The sequence below is a fragment of the Marmota marmota genome, unplaced genomic scaffold (assembly GCF_001458135.2).
Source record: "Marmota marmota marmota unplaced genomic scaffold, marMar, whole genome shotgun sequence".
NCBI lineage: Eukaryota > Metazoa > Chordata > Mammalia > Rodentia > Sciuridae > Marmota > Marmota marmota.
Window position 1 is genome coordinate 3516907 of NW_026000141.1, and position 21502 is coordinate 3538408.

Here is a 21502-nt window from a genome sequence, read left to right on the forward strand (position 1 = left end):
TTAATAGATACAATGAAGACCAGTTACTCAAAAGTAACAGAAGAAACACAGACCCTGGAAGACACTAGCATTCTGAACACAGATGATGTGAACTTGTGAATTTCAATTACTGAAGGGAAACTGAGTCAGCTTTTGTGCACGTTTTATGGAGCTATATTACAATTTGAAAGTTTTCAGTGGAAACATCAGGGATGCTAAACTTTAGAGATTTTTTTTTAAATAATAAAGGAATGCTATGTTATCCAAGTTTGCAAATTATTATTCTCTCATCACTAAGCCATCTCAACCAAAGTAACATATAGAATGCATCAGTTTTAATCCATTTAGAAAACACAAAATATAAATTTAATATTTTATTTAAATGTGATATGTGAATCCAGACTGAATGCCAGCAGCCTCTTTAAACGGGTAATCACTAACCCTACAGAGATTTGATATTAGTAAAAGGTAACCTCTTTAGGTAGATCCGAGGCAATCAGGAAAAAAAAAATCTCCCTATTACTGCCATAGAACGAAACACAATACTCATGATGAAAAGAAGAAAGGCCTCCTCCTTCGCCCCAGATTTTTCCAACAGAAATGGACAACTTATGCTTCACTGCTCCGCATTATCTATGAGCATAACCTGGAACACAACCTAAATGCTAAGCAGCACAGCTTCCCTATTCACAGTATGTTAAATATACGTGAGGGCATATTAGGGAGCCATTAACATTGTTTTTAAGAAATAAAGTCAAGAGAAAAATTTTCTAAAAGAAGTGCAAGTAAAAGCATCTTATATAAAAATAAAATCTGTATATAGGGCTGGAGCTGTGGCTCAGTGGTAGAGCGCTCACCTAGCATGTGTGAGGCCCTGGGCTGGATCCCAGCACCACATAAAACTAAATAAACAAAATAAAGTATTATATCCATCTACAACTAAAATATTTTTTAAAAATCTCTGTGTGTATATATATATATATGTATATATATACATGTATGTATATATATACATATATATATATATATATATATATGTATGTGTATATATACATGTATGTGTGTGTATATATATATATATATATATATATATATATATATATATATATACACATACACACACACACACAAACGCACATATTCTAAATTTGTAAAATAAATAAATCCACCATGTTTGTTCTCTTGTGGAGGTTATATTGAGTTAAACCCCGGGCAGTAAGGCATTGGTACCTCCCCATATCATGAGAAGAGCATGTTAAACTTTTATAATTAGAAAACGACCTGACCCTTTGTTCAGGAACCACAGGTTGGGACAGGCCCTTTGGTCTCTGGGGCCACCCAGCCCAGGCCACGAGAGCCTGGGGAGGTGGGATGGCTCAGGCACCCCAGTGCTGCCCACCGCTGCCCAGGGTCACAGCTCTGCCCATGGGTGGAGGCCAGGCCTGAGCCTCCCCGAGCGAGGCTGGGCTGGGACAGCACAGGGCACTTACCTGTTGCGCGGGCCCAGGCGCTGGCAGGCCACGGTGGCGGTGGCGTGCTTCCCGCCGTTCCCCACCTCCTGCTTCACGTCCCACTGCCGGGGCTCGCTGGTCCACGCGCTCAGGATGTTCACACCCTTCTTCACCTTGGCCCTGCGGATGGAGACAGTGACAACCGCAGTGTTAGACTGGCCTTCCCAAAGGTGCCCGGCTCCCCGAAGCTGCTGCGTGGCTCCTTTTCCGCTTGCCCATATTTTCACAGTCGGTGTGCAAGATGGTGGCTGTGGGGGCAGAGGAGGAGGATGGAGGGGGAAGTGAGGAGACCTGTCACTGCATACCAGGAAGCCAGGTATCTCCTGTCCTAGGCCAGGTGGGGGAGGGGGAGGGGAGGGGGAGACCTGCTGCAGACCAGGGAGACAGGTACCTCCTGTTCTGCGCCAGCTGGGGGAGGGGAACCCAGATGTTCCTTAGACCAGCACTAGAATGGCAGCTAGTTTGGGCACACTGCCAGGGTTAGCTGTCCTCAATCCAAGTGCGAGTCCTGCTGGGCATGTTTGTACATGTCTGGAGACATTCTGGGTCATTGCAGCTGGGGTGGGTGTGATGTCATCTAGTGGATAGAGGCCAAGCAGCCTGCAAGGCCTCCGAGAGCCGCACAACACAGAAGAAGCCAAAGGTCAGCAGTGCTGGGTTATGTCACATTTAGGATGTCTCTGTGCCTCCCTCCCCTCCTCTGTAAAGAGAGGGGGTGGGTCCCATTTGTTGATTCTTGGGACTTACTTAAACTAAAATGTTTTTTCTCAGCAAGAGAAATAATAAGAGAGGTAAATAGGGAGCCTACATCCTGGGAACAAATTTTTACTCCTCACACTTCAGATAGAGCCCTAATATCCAGAGTATACAAAGAACTCAAAAAATTAGACAATAAGAGAACAAATAACCCAATCAACAAATGGGCCAAGGACCTGGAGAGACACTTCTCAGAGGAGGACATACAATCAATCAACAAGTACATGAAAAAATGCTCACCATCTCTAGCAGTCAGAGAAATGCAAATCAAAACCACCCTAAGATACCATCTCACTCCAGTAAGATTGGCAGCCATTATGAAGTCAAACAACAACAAGTGCTGGAGAGGATGTGGGGAAAAGGGTACACTTGTACATTGCTGGTGGGACTGCAAATTGGTGCGGCCAATTTGGAAAGCAGTATAGAGATTCCTTGGAAAGCTGGGAATGGAACCACCATTTGACCCAGCTATTCCCCTTCTTGGACTATTCCCTAAAGACCTTAAAAGAGCATACTATAGGGATACTGCTACAACGATGTTCATAGCAGCACAATTCACAATAGCTAGACGGTGGAACCAACCTAGATGCCCTTCAATAGATGAATGGATAAAAAAATGTGGCATTTATACACAATGGAGTACTACTCAGCACTAAAAAAATGACAAAATCATGGCATTTGCAGGGAAACGGATGGCACTAGAGCAGATTATGCTAAGTGAAGCTAGCCAATCCCTAAAAAACAAATGCCAAATGTCTTCTTTGATATAAGGAGAGCAACTAAGAACAGAGCAGGGAGGAAGAACATGAGAAGAAGATCACCATTAAACAGGGACGAGAGGGGGGAGGGAAAGGGAGAGAGAAGGGAAATTGCATGATAAAGGAAGGAGACCCTCATTGTTATACGAAATTACATATAAGAGGAAGTAAGGGGAAAGGGGAAAAAAAAAACAAGAGAGAAATGAATTACAGTAGATGTGGTAGAGAGAGAAGATGGGAGGGGAGGGGAGGGGAGGGGGGATAGTAGAGGATAGGAAAGGAAGCAGAATACAACATACACTAGTTTGGCAGTATGTAAAAAAGTGGATGTGTAACCGATGTGATTCTGCAATCTGTATACGGGGTAAAAATGGGAATTCATAACCCACTTGAATCAAATGTATGAAATATGATATGTCAAGAGCTTTGTAATGTTTTGAACAATAATAATAAAAAAAAAATTAAAAAAAAGAGAGGGGGTGGGCATAACACCCCCAATGTAATGCTGGTGTTTGAATGTGTCAACACACAGGAGCACAGGGGGTAGCATCAGCCACACAGAACACTCCTAAGGACAGCCCTCCGTGTCGCCGCCTCTCCAGGTGTCTCCTGCTCAGTCTGGCGGCTGAGTCCCACTCTGCCAAAGCCAACCAGGACCCTGAGAGCAGGCAGACAGCCTCTCCTGCTGCTGTCATTTCCTCACCCCCAGCCAGCTCTCAGGACCTCTGTGTCACCACTAAGCTGCTGAGAAAAGCGCGGGATTGAGCGCAAACATTGGGGGACTCTCGCCCCTGATCCCACTTAGAGGAGGGCAAAGGACTGAGTCAAAGGCATGAGAGTCCCCTGTAGGGAGAGGAGACTCCACCTGGCAACAGGTCTGGAACCTGGGAAAACCAAGCTCTGCAGGAGAGATGGATGAGCAGCACTTCGGCAGCTGCAAGTGAGAAGAGTTGGGACAAGAGCGGCACAAGCCACAGGGGCCCAGGGCACCAGCTGGCTCTGAGAGCAGTTCATAAATACAGAGGGTTAGAGCCAGGATCTGCTTAGGAGGCAGCCCTACTAGCACGCCTCCCTGTCCCTGCAGGGGGGGTCTGCCTGAACTCCACACAGGGCCCACGTACCAAGACGAGTAGAGAACAGGGGCCCCTCACTGCAAAGGCGTGACCTGCGCACACTGAACACTATTCCCAGTTCTTTCCAAGCTGGACCTTCACCTTCCAGGAAAAATATAGGATTCTAGAGAATTCCACTGTCCTAAAGCAAAGTCCTACAGCACTGTGGCTGGGGCCACTTGAAACAGGTTCCCTCTCATGAGACTGCCACCTGCGTGTCCCAACCATAGGCCTGAGTTTCTGTTAATAAAAGACCACAGGGAAGGGAAGAGGCACGGAGGGTTGGAGGGACAACCCAGAGGGAGACTCCAAGGAGGTGAGGACAGGAGGTGGAAGACAGGGACACAGGAAACCAAGAGAGCAGCTTCCCAGTTCCACATGCGAATCACAGAGAGGAGAGAGAGCGTTCCTGGGGAGCACTTCAAGAACATTCCCCCAACTTGGAGGCCAGCCGTTTTCAGAGAGGAAAAGCCCACCCGGCATCGTCACATGAAGTGAAGACCGCAGCACAGCAGGCTGGGCACTCAGAACACATCTGAGCTCTGGGCACACGGGCCAAGGCCGCAGGCTCCAGAGAGAACAGCCTCAGGGGACCTAGAAATGGGAGGGGTTTTCCAACCTGGATTCCTGCCTCCAGCCAATTCGTGAGTTCAATGCTTCTACACACGTGAGTTCTCGGAAACTTTATTTCCTATACCCAGGCTGGGAAATGTCTGGGAAGTGCTCCACCCACCCAGAGGGTCATCCCAGAGGTCACAAGACGACCCAGAGTACAGCAGAGGCAGAGGCTCCGGCGATGGCAGTTACCCCTGGGTAACTCAGAATACACCAGCAGAGACCTTTCCTGGAAGCTGCAGTTTCCTAATAAATGCACCGTGAATGGCTGCTTCACAAAGGATTTAGACAACTATTGGAGATCCTGGCAATGAAGAAAAGGTAAATACACTGAGAATCAAAGAAAAGAATAGAACAAATCAGCTTTGGATTGTAACTGTAAAACATTATGCAAAAAAGGAAAAGTCATCATGATTTAATACTCCATTTTGCCACGATTCACACACACATTTACAGTATTTTCAACACTCAGTACTAATCGGAACAAAACGGGATGATTACCCTGGAGGGAAAGAGCTAGAAGGGAGGGCACTGGTGTAGGGAAGAAGGGTGAAATCTGGCTTGACCCTCCACAGTGGGAAATCTGTAGATTTTGTCCAAAGCTCAAACAGGAGGAATTGAGAAATATCTACACCCGCATGTCACTTAGTGACACAGATGTAAACACCAGACAAAGAGGGCATTTTGCAGGGCAGAGAAATGGAGCAGCTGTGACACTTTCAGTTCTGAAATAGTTAAATCACTTGAGATTAACAAGAGTTGCAATAAATAAATTAAAACTACAGAGTTCCTTGTGCACTTGACCCAGTTTGCCCCCATGTGGACACCACACACAGTCACGGTTCACGGTCAAGGTCAGGAGATGTGTTGGTACAGTACCACCCATGGGGGAAGGACCCCGGCTCTGGCACTCACAGACCTTCCTTTATGAACTGCAGGTGCGTGGAGTCAGGGAACCGCAGCACAAGCAAGACACGGAGCTGTTCCCCGGCCACAGAGGGGACCCTCCTGACCTCTCCATGGTGGCCCATCCCCACCCTAATCCTGAAAACAGCTCTGTTCTCTTGTATCATTTCAAGATTCACGTATGACTGCTTGACTTAACATTCACGCACGCTTGCATCTTATGAGAGGAACTGCTAAAACAGTTGCACACACATACACTCACACACTCACACACATGCTCCTGCCCTGCTTGTCTCCCAGAGTCAAGCAGCTCAAGGGAGCAGCTAAAGGCTATTCAGATCTGAGAAGGCCATTGCTGGGTGGTCACCAGGAGGTGGGGGAGGTAGTTATGAATCAACCTTCTCCTGCCTGACTCAAGGGTGTCCAAATGAGCCGCAGGGCAGCCCGAGCCTCTCAGCCACAGCCCATCTTCTCTAGAGCGATCTGAGTCTCATGTTAAAGTGATTTGCTAAATACTCCTGCCACCCTGCGTGTGAGGGCCAATACCTAGAGATGCATCCGCGTGGGAAAGCCCTTTGCTCCTAGCACAGGGAATGTGCCACCTGCTGTCCCCCACAGGACTCCATCTCCCACCCTGCACATGAAGGCGGCAGGCAACATCGCCTTGCTCTCATTTGGGTTTTGCTCAAATTCCAAATTTCACTGAAGCTACATTTGTTGTCCCCACTCAGGAGTTCACACAGGTGGGGGACTCCACCATGGGTGATGCTGGTCTTGGGGTGGGGGAAGTGGCCACGGAGGTGGTGGCGGGTATGGGAGGCCACTGGTGGTCAGGTGTGTCCTCTGATGACAACCAGGGCTACTGTCTACTTCAGGGGTAAGGTGTGCCTGGAGTTTGGGTTTTTGGATCAGAAGTTTTGCAACCAGAGTCAGCATTAAAAATTCGGTGGAAGTAGGGCAGAGGGTGTGGCTCAATGGAAGAGCCCTGGGTCCCATCCCCAGCACACAGACACACACGCACACAAAGTCAGAGGACTTGGAGGACGCCTGGCTTTTAGGTAAGAGGCACGGATGGTGGGCCAGTGGCTTCGTGAGAGGATGACCTTTCTCAGCATGGACACAGGGAGGGAAAGGACAGTGGGCCACGGTGCAGGGGCAGACTTGGCTCTGCCTTGGGAGTTGCCCAGGACTTTCTTCATCATTCCCTATACAAAGTGTGGCTTGGTTTCTTGGAACCCTGTTATGATTTAGACGTGGTGTCCCCTAAAAGCTCACATGTGAGACAATGCAAGGAGGCTTGGAAGAGGAGTCATTGGGGTATAGCCTTAACCTAGTCAGTGAACTAATCCCTGATGGAATTAACTGGGTGGTGACTGGAGGCACGTGGGGTGTGGCTAGAGGAGTGGGCAGTGGGGGCGTGGCTTAGGTGTATCTGGCTAGTGGAGTCTCTGCTTCCTGCTCATCTTGGGAGCCGCTTCCTCTGCCACACTCTTCCACCACGATGTGCTGCCTCACCTTGGACCCTGAGGGATGGAGCCAGATGTCCATGGACTCAGACTTCTGAAACCACAAGCCCTCAAATAAACTTTTCCTCCTTTAAAATTGTTCTGGTCGGGTCTTTTAGTCACAGCAGCAAAAAAGCTGACTGAAACAACACTGATTTGTGGGACTTCCATTGCGGGTCACCGGGGAGATGATTCCAGCTCAGGGACTCAGCTGAAGGACACAGAGGCGGCCATCTTTCATTCTCCACGTCACCATCGGCCCCGACCATTCCTGGCATGGTGCTGGATGCTGGATGCCCCTGCACAGGGCTTAGGGGTGGGCCTGCCTGTGGGGACCTGGGTGGGCTCATGCCTTCTGCACAGCAGCTTCATAGCCTGCATTCAGTCCCAGTGGTTAAAAGCCATAGCAAAATAATCCCCTTTTTTCAAAATGAACGTGGCTGAGACATAATACGGGGGTGACTAAGAGCCACTTAGGGGACCAGGTCCACAGCGGATGTTCACCATGGGCAGACTGTTTTCCACGGTGAGGGGGCCTCTCTGGTCGGCAATGCCCTCGTGGTGAAGCACCCTCTGGGGACATGGGTGTGCTGGGGTGAGCAAATGTGTGGGACGCGGGCTTCTTCAGGTCCCGCTGGGTCTCTGGCCCCTGCTCAGAAGCTGAGTTGAGCCTCAGAGCGTGTTACAGAGGAAGCAACACCATAAGACTCGGGGAGCTGAGTCCCAGCCTCCCAGTACCTTGCAGTGTGGCCTCAGGGGAGACAGGGGCTTTGTGGAGACCATCAGGGGTTACCTGACAAAATGCTGTGCTCACAAAGGCAAGATTGGAGACAGACTCTGCCTGGGATAATGACATCAGGACCGGAAGGCCAGACTTCCTACAGCCAGAGGGAAGGCCAGGAGCCTCCCTCTCGGCCTCAGGGCAGCACCCTACCAACTCCCTGGCCTCACACCCCACCCTTGCCCAGAATGGGAAGAGAGGACATTTCTCTGGTTCAAGGGGCCCAGTCTGTGTTACCTTGTTACAGCAGCCTCTGCAAACCCATACTGTTAACATGGAGGGAAAGAGGCGAGAAAAGTGGAGCCCAGGTCAGCTTGGCCCCTGGGAGCAGCCACCAGAAAGCACAGTCATGAGGAGACAGAACAAGCAGGTTACTGTCCCGCATGCTCAGCCTGTCAATCCAGGGCTCTCCAGCGGCTTGGCCCTGGGCCTCACGACAGGAAAACCTCCTGCTCCGTATTCACAACGGCTTCTGCAGTTAAGAAACAGGTCCTTTGCAGTGGTGCCTGCTGTCCGGGGACGTGTAATTCCCTGGTGCTTGGCCCCCGGGGCAGAAGTTCAAGACTACAGAAGTTCAAATCTACATCCACCCACTAACCTGACTGCTTCAGTCCCCAGGAGGGGCTGTGTTTCCAGCATTTCAAAGCACAGAAGTCGGGGAGGTGCACATATTAACTAAATAGCATGAATGCCATTACTGCTTCCATGAACTTGGAGGTCAGCTTGGTCCCCTGGAGCATCATGGACTCATGCTGAAATGTGGAGTTTTGACATATACAATGCACTGGGGTCCCTCAAGGTGAGCCACTGGAGGCCCACCCCCAAATTGCTGGCATGTTCATACTCTACCTATAATATCATCTACTTAATATTTTAAAAATATTAGCTATCTCCCTCTTTGTTTACTGCAGAAAAGTTATTTTAAAAAAGAATTATAGGGGCTGGGGTTGTGGCTCAGTGGTAGATGGCTTGCCTGGCATATGTGAGGCCCTGGGTTCCATCCTCAGAACCACATAAAAATAAATTAATAAAATAAAAATATTTTAAAAAGAACTATATATGCAATCACGAAAAACAAACTTTTTCCCTATATGCACAACAAAGTAATAGTGCAAATAAAAAAAACTGTTCATGAATCTTATAAAGCAGCATCTCTTGCTACTAGCATAATACCACACTCTGGCAGGCACGGTGGGGATATAATTTAAAAAGGCAGAGTTTCCTGCTTAATGTCAGCTTGGTATAGATCATCTTTCAAAACAAAGGAGGACGGAATCCTCAGCAGTGGTACTTTTACTACCCTGGGTAGTAATATTGAGAAGACTCGTGGCTGTTTTTAGTTATGTGAGTTTCTTTCCATCTTCCTTTCTCCACCAGGAGCCCCAGGAACGTTGTCACCTGATTCCACCATGACTTCTGGAATTGGAGCCAGCTGGGCAGTGTCCATTTCTACACCGTGACCTGGTCTCCTGTCCACCTATGCCATCCCTCTGATGGCTCCTAAATTACCTGGCTCCTCTCAATGGAAATGGAGAACCCAGGAAGTGAGGTGGCAGGGATCGGTTCCAAGGCCATAATGAGCTTCCCTCCAGTTTCTTAAGAGAAGCTGGATGCACATGCATGCCTGTGCACACGTGTGCACCCGCCTGCATGCAACTGCGCATTGGTGCGTATGTGTGGATCCCCTGAGGCCCGGCTCTTCCCAGCACACAGAACTTCCCCCTCCCACCTCTTGCAGGGCGCTGTGAAAACAGCTGCAGGCAAAGGTTTCCTACCCAGCACCTTTCCACCTTGTGCACGGCTTGGTGAACACTGGTCAGCTTTTCCCCAGTGACTCATCAGAACTCTGAGGAAGGCAGGGCACAGCTCTACTCTGGCTCCAGTACTTCTCCTCCAGGCCCCAGCCGTGGGCCACCCCTCTACTAAAACTCAGCACGTGGGATGCTCGTTCGTAAGATAAGCGCTTCCATAGCCTGACTCCTACCTCCGCCTCCCCACCTTACCGTTCTCTTCTTGAAGGTGTAGGCAATGGCATAGGCCACTGCTATGCTGGATGTGAGGATTTTAGGATATTTGCAAACTAGTTGCCAAACACAAACATAAATCACACTCACCATTGACGAATGAGTCTAAGATATGCCCAAGACTCACTACTTCCTGGACATTTTATCACAATTTACTACTGTGCAGGCCCTTGAGGTACTGACATCTGTGTCTGTGCAGAGGAGGTGGCATACAGTGGAGGGTTAAGGGACAAGTCCTCCCAGCCCTGTGCTCAGCGACACCTGACTCTGACCCTGACTTTGGCTTTGCTGGGAGTATTTATACCCCCGTAATTGGCAGGTGTAAATCAACGCCTGCTCCCCAGAAAACCCCTGCTCCTGCACACCGCTGCCAAGGGCACTGCATCATTGCTGGGCTGACTCACAGAGAATGTTCCCACACCGTGCATGGTGATTACTGCCCTGTGCCATTAGCTCCAAAGTCCAGCAGAGTCTGATTGTGCAGCTGGGGACTCTCACGTGCCCACTCTGTGATCTGGCTTCCCTGTCCAGCTCCTGCCCTTCTTCCTTACCTGGATCATGCCCTTGGTGACTGACCTCTACCTAGAACCACTCTGGGATCCCTTCCCTTCCATGTCCAGTGGAGTGTGGCCCAACACCAGACCGAGGGGCAGGAGGAGAATTTTTTTTCTAAACACAATCACTTTGTCATTATCAGCCCTAACGATCTGATAGGTCTGATCTCTTAGTGTGAGAATCTCCCTAATTATTTCAAAGGTTTGGACTCTTCAGAATCCAAACAAGGTTACCTAGGCCATTTGGTTGTTATATTCTTACATCTGTTTTCTATGAATGCTCTAGCCCCCTTTTCATGGGATTGATTCTTGGAGGGACACTGAGTCCTTGACTTGTAGGATGTCCTCATTATGGATTTGTCTGCTGGGTTCTGCTGCCCTCACTGGGTTTCTTCCATCCTCCGTGTCTCCCTTAAGCTGGTGTCAGCTCCAGGAATGTGGTTAGATGCAGGTTCAAGCATGGGTGAGGAGTTTAGGGAGGGGTGCCGAGGGCAGGGGTCCTGCCTGCGTCACCCTGTTTCCTTGTACAATGTTGCTGAGGAGGCAGGCACCGCCCAGGGCACAGGAGATACCAGTGCCTGTCAGAAGAGCAGCCTGGGTCCCATTTGGAGTGACTGCCAGACGATGTTCTGCTCCAGAAGGGTCAAAATGCAAAGTGAATCACAGCCTTGAAACTATAATCCCTGAAGAGTCCCAGCAGTTTAATGCAACTTGGCCTCAACCATGAGACGTGTGTGCCTGAATACAAAGCTCTTCGTGGGGTGTGTCATGGAGGGATCCTCACCCCACCCTGCTTTTACCCCCTGCCCGAACACCACTCAGAGCTGTGCTCTGAGGCAGTGCTGCCCTTCAAGGGACGCTTGGGATGTCCTCAGGAGGAGCTGCAGTGACACTGGCATTTGGCAGGCAGCAGCCAGGATGTTGCTAAGCACTCTGTAATGGACAGGACAGCCCCCCTTCCAGACACGAATAATTATCTGGCCCCAAATGTCAGCAATAGTGAGATTGAGAAATCTTGCTCAAAGGCAAAGCAAGCAGAGCCCGGCCCAGCGAGCTTGGCAAGCCAAGGAAGCGTCATCTAATTACCAGGACAGATTCACACGCTCTCTTAGCACCTCGGAGCAGCCGCTCCTCTGAGGTCATGCCGGCTCCCATGTGTGTGGATAGAGAGTCGCTGTGGCCTCCCCACCCTGCTTCAGTGTATCCCGGCACCGAATAAGCCGTTAAATTATAGAATAAGCCGTCAGCAGAGCGGCAGAGTGGCTCATGCTGCGGTCTGGGGGCTTCATCACAGACAGTGACGAGCCAGAACACCAAATCCCAGAGGTGACACTCCCCTGGGGGTCAGAGTCAGAATCCCGACCAGTGGAAAGCAAAGCCCATCCTCCACTGTTTCTCCAATCCTGGGTTCTTGTGGCAGCAGGGGAACAGCAAGAGCCCCGTCTCTGCTGTAATGTCACGCCCAGCGAACACCCCAGCAGCTGCCCGCTTTACTACATCTCGAGCCGTCAGGTCTCTGCTAAGCGGTTTTATTTTATTCTATTTTAAATCTTCTAACAAGTTCCCTGAGTAGATCCCATTGCTACATCACCCTTTTATACAGATGATTAAAAATAAATCAATAAGAGCCAGATGGCCAAGAAACCTTTAAGATCACACAAGGACCAGGCAGCAGTGCGTGGTGACCCACCCCATCAGACTCCAGGGCGCCAACTACCCATCCTCTGTTCTGAAGTAAAGGGTCAGCTAGCCCATGAGCAGGTGTTGGCTGGCCAGTGTGCTTCCAGAAGCCATGCTTTGGCCACGTGGGCAGAAAAGTCATCTGAGGGTCACACGCCTTCCCCCACAAGCACGTACACGCACACACACAGCTACCCCTCCCCCACTGCTGACTTGAGAGGCCACTGGATTGCTCTTTGGCCCTGAGTCACTGGTGTAAAACAAACGCATTAATAATGAACTCCAAAAAGGACTTCGAAGGCGTCCATCAACGGCCTAGTGGCTCTTTAAGTACCTCTGAGCAGGTGCCTGCCTTCTGTGCAGGCGTGAGGGCCAGGCACGGAGGGGCTCCCGCAGGAGGCAGGCAGCTCCGGTGCAGCTGGTGCATTAATATTTGACAAGGATGACCTACTAATTCACTCCTGAAGGAGCCTGAGTCTCTACAGCCCTGCTTTCCGGGCAAGGGAGGGAAAGTCGTGTGTGATAACTCCTACAGATGGAGGACGGCTTCCAGGTCCCCATGGGCCAGCACCCATCTCTGCCAGGTTCCCAGCCCCAGGAGCTCGGCTCTCTGGTTCTCATCCTGCGGGCGTGCATGCGAGGACACCGCCACTCACTGCTGTTTTCTGCTCCCTGCTCAAACTTCCTGGGTCCCCCTTCTCGGCTGCTGGAGGGTAACCCGAGGTCCATGGCCAAGGTGCCTTTCTCTGTCTTTCCAGGAAGCCAGCAGGGTCCCCCTGCCCAAGCTTAGGTCCCACCTGTGCCATGTTTATGTGTTGTCCCTGCTTCCCACGCTCTCCCTTACTCCTGTCCCTTGGACCTCATTTTGTAGCCCCCATTTGTGACAATGTGGCTGGACAGAGGTCCAGCCTCTGAGCTCTGTTCTTTCCGTTCCCTCCTCCTGAGTGTCCTTCCCTCACATATCCTGCTTAGTCAGGTTCCACCTCCCCTCTGATCCAGTCTGCCTTGAGGAAGGGCACATAGAGCAGGATCTGCTTCATCCGCTCATCCTCCGATCCCACTTTATCTTTCTCCACAGTCTTTATCAAACAGTCCGCACACAGTTGATCAGCGTTTGCTAACCTGTCTCCCCCACTGGGAGGTATCTTGAGCAAGAGTGTTGCAGCGTAAGGTCCATGCTGCCCCAACACCCCAGGTGGAAACCTGGCCAGCACTGCGATGCTGAAGGAGGCGGGGCCCCTGGGAGGCCGTGAGGTCCTGGGCATTAGTTCCCTTGTGAGAGACTCCAGGGAGCTCTCCTCCCTCTCTCGACATAAGGACAGGGTAGAAAAGCACCTCAATGACCAGGAAGCAGCCCTCCCTAGACACGGGACCTGCTGACACCTGGACTCCAGCCTCCAGACCCACCAGCCAGTCATTGCTGTGGCCTACGAGCCACCTAGCCCACAGTGCCGTTAGGGCTCTGAGAGATGAGGATGGGGGACCGTGCCCCTCTCTGCACACTGCAGGACTCTGAGGACTGGGAGCAGTGCCCGGCCCTGGCCTGACCTCCAGAAACTCCCGTGCTGAGCCATTGCCCTCCAGCTGGCCCAGGCCCTCTTTTCTGATGTACAGAGACAGACCTGGGTGGCTGCACAGAGGGCTCCGCTGTGGGCTGGGCAGTTCCATGGCGTCTGCTCTCTGCTCTCAGGGGAGCAGGCTGAGCAGGTGGTCGGGCCTGGGGGAGAATGGGGTTCTGGAGTGTGAGCTCCTCCAAGGCAGCTCGTGTTTACCTGGTTCCCCTGCTGTGTGGACGCATGCAGGCCCTTCCAATGGGTGGCGGTGGTCTCATGCAACTGGGCACCCCAGACTCTAGGTGGGTGGCAGGTGGCTTCAGCAGGGTCCAGGCTGCCAGCTGGGAAGGTCCTGCCCTCTCGGGAGCTTGGGACACTGAGAGGCTTTGTCCACAGCTGGAAGGGAGCAAGCATGTGGGTCCAGAATCTGCATCCTAATCTCACACCTTGAGCAATTAGATCTCTTGAGAGGATTTGGGCAGGACTGAGATCACACGTGGGGTTTCACTGATAGAGAGCACTCTGAGGACTTGAAGGACTTGGAGCACTTACTGTTATTGATAGTAGCGCTCCAGGTTCCAAGAGTCAGCTCAAGAAATGCCTAAGGAAAAGGACCGGTGTCTGCAAGCTGGCTGGAGCTGGGCTGGTGCCCCAGCCGTGCCCTGGGATCTCCTCCACTGCTCCAGGCTACCACCAGAGCCCTCGGCAGGTACCACACTCTCCACTACCCACAGCAAAAGAAAGGGAAAGAGGGCGGGGCGTGCATAATGGCAAAGAATGCTCTCCAGGGAAGGTGGCCCCTGAAACACACTTAGAAGACTTCCCGCTGCTCTCATGGCCCAGAGGACCCCCTCACTATCACGGCGATGGAGAGGGCCTAGCTGGCAGGAGAGATCAGCCTTAGGCCTGTCATGACTTCAGGAACGGTCACCTTCCGAGGCCAGGTGCTCCACCTGTGTGCCAGCATAGCTCCTGTCAGCAGTGGAGGGGGACATGGCTGCCTGCGTTGAAGCGGTGCCCCCGAAGGTCACTGTCCCAATTCCCTGGGAAGCTCCTCTGGGTCAGGCTAGCAACAATGGACAGTCACGGGGGTAGGGGGCTTCCACACCTCGAGGAAGGGCATTCTCACACCCCCAGAACTCTGGGGACAGTCAGGATAGGGAAGCTGCCCAGGTGTCGTGATGGTGTTTCTTGGCTGGCTGGGGACACAGCTGGCATCGACCATATCAGCCGGCATATCTATGGGGCTGATGCTCTACCTATGGGGAGACCTGTTGCTCCTACCTGTGCCTTTGGTAAGAAAGAAGGAAAACCACCCCTGAATCCTGCCTGGAGAGGAGGTTCCCCTGCACTCTCACCATGAGCTGCCAACTTCAGAATTCAGGGACAGCTCGCTCTTAGGATGGCAATTATATTCTTGGCTGAAGAAAAGGTGAACAACAAAAGAGAGAACTAATATCCAGAGCCGTAATTGACAGTCGTAGGTGAGCTACGTAGGGCTGGAGCCGGCCAGAGAGCATGTGGGACAATTCTGGTGGCTGATACTCAGGGCCCAGCAGCACCTGTGTCCTTGCTGTGTCACTGTGGGTATTGAGACACCGCCTGCCTGCACTCTACGGCCACAAGGGGACTGGAACAGTGCTCAGCACCGTCTTTCACAAAGTCCCTCCTGGATCAAGGCTTCGGTAGCCTTGGACTGTGAAATAGTCCCTTTCCTTCAGAGGCCCTGTCCTTCAGGGACCAATTTCAGCTTGTTCCATGCTGGGGCTTGTATCCACCATGGGAGCAATTGGTGCATTCAGGCACCATGACCTGGGCTTGGCCTATCAGAGTTCTTTAGAGACTTTTTCTCTGACATAGAAAATGAAAAGAATGTTCCTTTCAAGGATTGTTGGGCGAGAGCTGCTGAGGACAGAGGGGGGCCCTGGTCTATCTTGTGGGAAGTTCCTGCAGGATGAAGAGAGAGGCAGATTCCTGATGGTACTCTGTGAACCCCAGATCCAGCTCAACTTGGAACAAGATCTGCTCCCAGACTTTGCAGTTTGGAGAGTGGACCAGTAACCCTTTTAAAATGAAGTGGTAAATTGTGGCAAAGCAAGGTAAAATTTAAATTTAGCATCTGAACTGTTTTTCTTTTTTTTTCCTGGAGTGCTGGGAATAGACCCAGGCATGATGTGTGCTAGGCAGGCACCCACAGCTCAGCGTTTCAACTTGCAAAACCGGAGCTCTGTGCCCCTTAAACAGTAAGCCCCTGCCCTCCCTCCAGACCCTGCGACCTGACACTCTGTCCTCTGCCTCCATGGATCTGACGGCTCTGGGGACCCCTAAGTGGAAACACAGTATTTGTCCTTTGGGGACAGGCTTATTTCACTTAGTGTGATGTTCTCAAGGGCCACCCATGTTGCTCCATGTGTCAGAACTTTGTTCCTTGTGTGTGTGGACCATGCTGTGCTCACTGCTCATCTGCTGGTGGACCCTTGGTGATCCCACCTTCTGGCTATGGTGCACGGTGCTGCTGAGAACCTGTCCCCCTCTTGGTCCCTCCTTTCCATTCTCCTGTGTTGGTGCCTGGAGGTGGACCTGCTGGATCATCTTCAACAATCTGGGTGGGGACTCTATGGCCGGAAACCACGAGTGTCTTTTCTAATGCCAGTGACACTTCAATGTCAATGGTCAATGGCAGCAATAACAACAGAACCTTCCCACCTCCAGGTCTGGCTCAGCTCGCCTTCCACCCCATTTCAGTCGTCATTTCCAACAGCCTCAAGATGCAACAAACCCGCTTGACATGCTTAGCAGAGGAGAGAGGTGCACTTCTGACATGGCAGGCGCTAACCTGTCTGCCAGGGATTTTAGAAATGAGCCTCGCTGCCATGCAAACATGGCAAACCCCAGTCGCTCCCCTGGGAGGAAGCTGGCTAGAGACGGAGCACAGACACCTCAAGTCTATGATCCAACAGGAAGTCTGAGTCTGAGATCCAACAGGAAGCGACAATAAAGCAACATCATCAAGAAATGTCAGGCAGAGATGGCAGAAAATGAGGTTTGCGGGGGAAAGAGAGGCCGCTATGCCCAGTGAGAGTGTTAGGGTCTGGGTATGAGGTGTCCCCCAAAGCTCCTGGGTGAAGGCAGGAACTTTCAGGGGGGAAATGACAGTGAGAGCTAGGACCTAACCTGTCCATCCTGGGTGGTGACTGTGGGCGGGTGGGGATGGCTGGAGGAGGTGGGTCACGGGGCTGCCCTGGACGGGTCATCTTCCCTGTGGCCCCTTCCTCCCCCTCTGCTTCTTGGCTGTCATGAGCAGTCTTCTCCCCAACATTCTCCTGCCTTGATGCTCTGCCTCACCTTAGGCTCAGAGCAATGGATGTGTCCTACCATATACTGGACCTCCGGAACCATGACTCTGAATAAACTTTCTCTTCTTTAAGTTGTTTCTGCCACGTGCTCTGGTCACAGTAATGCAAAGTGACTAACACGTGGGACTAGCGATCTGGAGAGCCTTCCTGTCCAGGAGGAGGCTGCATTGGAGTGGATCTAGCTGAGGAGTGCTCTTGGGAAGCAGAACCTTGGGCTCCTTTACTGCTGTAGGGGAATCCTGGGCGCAGAGCAGTCTCCTGATGGCTGTGTGGGCTCCTTGTTGTGGGAAGTTAAGAGGACAGAAACAATGGCTCCAGGGAGTGTCCCCTGCCCTTGAGAGAGTGTGGAGTTCACAGCTTCTGTCCTCCTGTCTGGCCACAAGCCAGGTCACCCCGTCCTGAGTTTGGGTCTAAAACAGTGTCCACGGCCTGCACAGGGCCTGCTCAGCTCTGCCCAGGGATCGTTGCCTGAGGCTGCAGGTAGCCAGCTGCCCGTGAGGACAGGAGACCAAGTCCCCGGAACTCATCACTGAGGGCTCCTCACGCATTAGCTGCGCATCCCCACTGCTAAGCACACTAAGCCACCCATACAGATTTTTAAAACAAAATATCATTATTTTTAAATTTTACAAGGGTTTTAAATGTTTTTAAAATATCACAGAAGAAGAAAACATCCGAGTGCCAGATTCCATCCCTGGGCATTGTTATAACTTCTGCCTTTTTCAGAGATTCAGGCTGTGGATTTTCAATAAAAATGCAGGTTCCCCTCTGTGACCTGGGTGTCTATCCAGGTCAAGGGTACACTGTCTGTAATACTCAGCATCTGGATGGATCCCTGTAACCTGAGGAAATGGATACGCAGGTGAGTTAGGGTTCAGGAGTCCATGCTGCTGCGACCCAGAGATTCAGACATTTGGAGTAGAGAGAGTCACTCTACAGGGATCTCTCCAATCTGGGTACACAAGAGTTTGGTCCTTTGGGAATATCAGGCAAAGTCTGGAGTCAGTTTTGATGATCATACCTGGGGTGGTATGCTCAAGCATCTACTGGGAAAGGCGAGAGGTTCTGCTTAACATCTTATGATTTACACAAATTTCCCCCATCCCGTAAAGAATCATCTCACTTCACAATGTCCATAGTGCTGAGGTTGAGAGTACCATGAAACACACATCTTTCCTTTCTGGGTCTAAGGTGGCTGTCCTTAGACACCTGTCCTCATGTCTGTATCCCAGCCAGTGGAAGAGCAAGGCATACACAAATGCATACTTTTTAAGGATGTGACCTGAAAACAGGCACATATACTCTGTATTCGTATTATTAAAAGAGAGATGAAATCTTCAGTCTAGGTGATCTCGTGCCTAGTTAAAATGCAAAATCTGTGTATGGTCGAAGGAAGAAAGAGGACAATATCGTTGGACGTCTAGTCTCTGGTGTAGGGACAACAGCACCCAGAAGGGACATGTGCCGTGTTGAATGAGGGCTCTGAGCTCTTGGGCAGTGGCTTCTGGGATGGCATCTGTATTGCTGAGAGCACAGAAGAGGAGCAGGTGCCTGGGTGGGCCCCAGACACCCCTTGTGTGTGTGAAATGTGAAGGTGCCCTGCCTCTCGGCTCGGCCAGCTGCCCCCGCCAGTCAGTGCAGAGAGATGCAGAGCACGGAGCACCAGAGTGCTCTCAGGGTGCAGAGGTGAGGATAAACCTCGGGAGACTAGATGTCATGGGCTCAGGACAGCCCCGTCAGGCCTGCTGCCCTGGAGTCCCTGCCCCGAGGCCATGCTTTGCCCCGAGGGAGACCTGGTTTGGAAAAGACGATCCAGTCCCAGTGTCAACGGGGAACAGATAATAAAGGAGAGGAGGCGGAAGAGGTCCCTGTGTGGAAGTCTCCAGGACACTAGGTCCAGTACTACAGGTGGTGGGACATGCTGCGCCTGTTTAACCCCCAGCACAGAAACACTGACAAATGTGGCGCTTCCTGTGTAACACACACATCACGTATAACAACACAATGCTCTGCTCTCTACTGCCAAGCACTTCCCGAGGGTCCCCAGACATACATCTAGCCCTCACACAGGACTAGGGAGGGAAGTGCTATTCATATTCAGGACGCTTGTGGACACGGGGCAGGAAGACAGGCCACCTCCTGTGGGCTTGTGCAGCTCATAGGCAGCTAAGCTGGAACATGCCCCAGGCGTCTTCCACATGTGTGGTTCCTTCAAAGGGGTGAGGGAAGCAATTGATATCCAAACTGAAGATAAAAGGATATGTCACTTTTATAAGTAACATTTCCAAAAATTTACGAAAGGTCTCCTTCAGGTGATTTTTACATGAATAAAGTGTAACCATCGTTTCTTTTAAAATCCAGCGAAGACAGGAGGTGGGCTTTCGGCATGGGTGGCCAGCAGCCCCGCCCTGTCCATGCAGGGCCACTTCCCGTGATTGCAGCCCTCTCTCCCTAAGCCTCAGGCCCAGCATCCGAGGTACAGGGCAGCCGCACCGGAGCACCCTGGCTTCTATCCAAGCTGCCATCCTGAGTCCCAGAATTGACTTCAAAACAGCTCTGGACAAACCTGAAAGACTCCTGGAGCACACGCCAGGTGCCTTCCCTGTCCATCTCATTCACTGTCAGCACATTATTTCATTTTCTGCACAAATAAGTCACTGGCCCAGCAAATACAAGCTTTATCCACAGAGGGCTACGGAGGGCAGGGCCGGGCCGCAGACTTCTGTGCGACTCTGTGTGTGCCGCATAAGATGTCCTTTCTAATAAAAGGGACAAGGCTGCAGTTTAACCAGGCTTTCCCTGAGGGTGAGGACTCTGGCATCCGAAGGTCAACGTTCTTTGCAGGGACTTTCCACGTACCATAATCCGGAGGTCTCTGGCTGACAGGTTGTCCGGGTCTTTGAGGCTAAGCTCGTGGGTGGCTGACGCGCTCCTCCTGCACCTGTCCGAGGTGTTCCTGGCCGGCAGCAAGCTTTACGTACATAACTCAGCCCCCAGAAGCACAGCTCCATCCTGCCCATCTAAGCCCCTCATTTCCATAACTGCCTTCATCAGAGGAAAGACAGGCTGCAGGGTGGAGCATGAGGATCTCATCAACGGCTCTGCAGGGCCTCCGAATGGCCATCCCCAAACTTCATGGCAAAATGTCCCAACATACAGAGAAGTCGGAAGAATTGTCAGTCAGCACCACGGACCACCACCCAGAACCTGTGGTCAGCCCACACTTGCTGCCCCCTGGCCTTGCCACCTATCCATCCTTCCATCCACCCCTTGGACCATCTCATTTTCAGTTTCATCTCACCTGTGAGGGATCGAGGCATCTCTGAGGTACGACTTCCACCACTTTGCTACGCGGGTGCCTCGTTCTGCCGAGCTGTCCTGCCTTAGCCAGTTGTTATCTTGTGTTGTACTCAGAGTCCACGGCCAACTGCCTGCCATTTGTTTCCATGTTTTATGGTCTGGGTTCCTACACTACAAGGGAGCAGGGAATCTTTTCTGCTGTGTTCACTTCACATCTCCACAGCCTACTAGAACTCGGAAAGTATCTGTCGAATGAGGGACAGAGGCACAAGGGACCGGTGGTTGTAACTGCCTGGTCCTTACAGTAAGGGCGCAGACAGAACTCAGCACTGGGGTTCCATTATTGCCACTTCTCATGGACAACAAGGCTCTTCCTTATAAATGATGCCAACATGCCCATTTGCTCCTTGGGTGGTAACTTTGTCCCGGGGGTCAAGTCAGACCTGGGGAAGTCCTGCACATTGAACAGATGGCATGGCTCCTCCCACCCCCACCTCTGTCCAGATGTAAGAACATCCAAATAAAAGAATCAATGGAATGAGCGTAGGGAAGTGTGGACGCTGGCCTGGGTGATGGACTCCCTGGACTCAGTGTCCTTCTCTGACAGTGGAAGGAGGGCTGGAGGCTGCCCGTAAGCGCTGGGAGGAGTGGGGGGCCTGGGTGAGGTGTTGGAACACAGTGCAGGCCCATCTGAGAGCTGCTTCCCTTCCCCGAGCGCTGCCCAGTTACAACACTCTGGTCAACTTCTCCAGGGCCTGGTTTCGGGAGTGCCCTAAGTGTGGACAGTCCTCCATCAGTGGATCCCAGGCTGCTGTCCTCACAGGAAGGGGCAAGATTACTCTAGGTGCTGGGAGACCCATGGCACCTCTGGCTGTGGGACTTGGTAGGTGGCTCAGCCTGGAAAATCGGGAAGCTAACAGACCACCCCCAGGAGCAAAACCATGTTCCAGGGTGGGCTTGGTCGGGGGCTATTTCCCCATGGAAGAGGCCTCTCCTCCCTTGCCTCTGGTGTGCGCCCCAGACCACCTGCCACTGGTCATCACGGAGGTGTGCACTGCACCCAAGGGAGGCCGGACATTTTGAAGGTATTTGTTCCGTGAAGGAAATGTCTG

The 21502-nt window shown here is 51.6% G+C and overlaps 1 protein-coding gene across 1 annotated transcript in view; it reads right to left on the reverse strand.

The window, feature by feature from the left end:
* The window catches only part of Tmem132c (transmembrane protein 132C), a 267501-nt gene that overhangs the window by 91464 nt on the left and 154535 nt on the right, over positions 1-21502 (reverse strand). The window contains exon 3 of the mRNA XM_048785911.1: positions 1470-1610. Coding sequence (XP_048641868.1) covers positions 1470-1610 — 141 coding nt within the window. The remainder of the gene's footprint in view (positions 1-1469; positions 1611-21502) is intronic.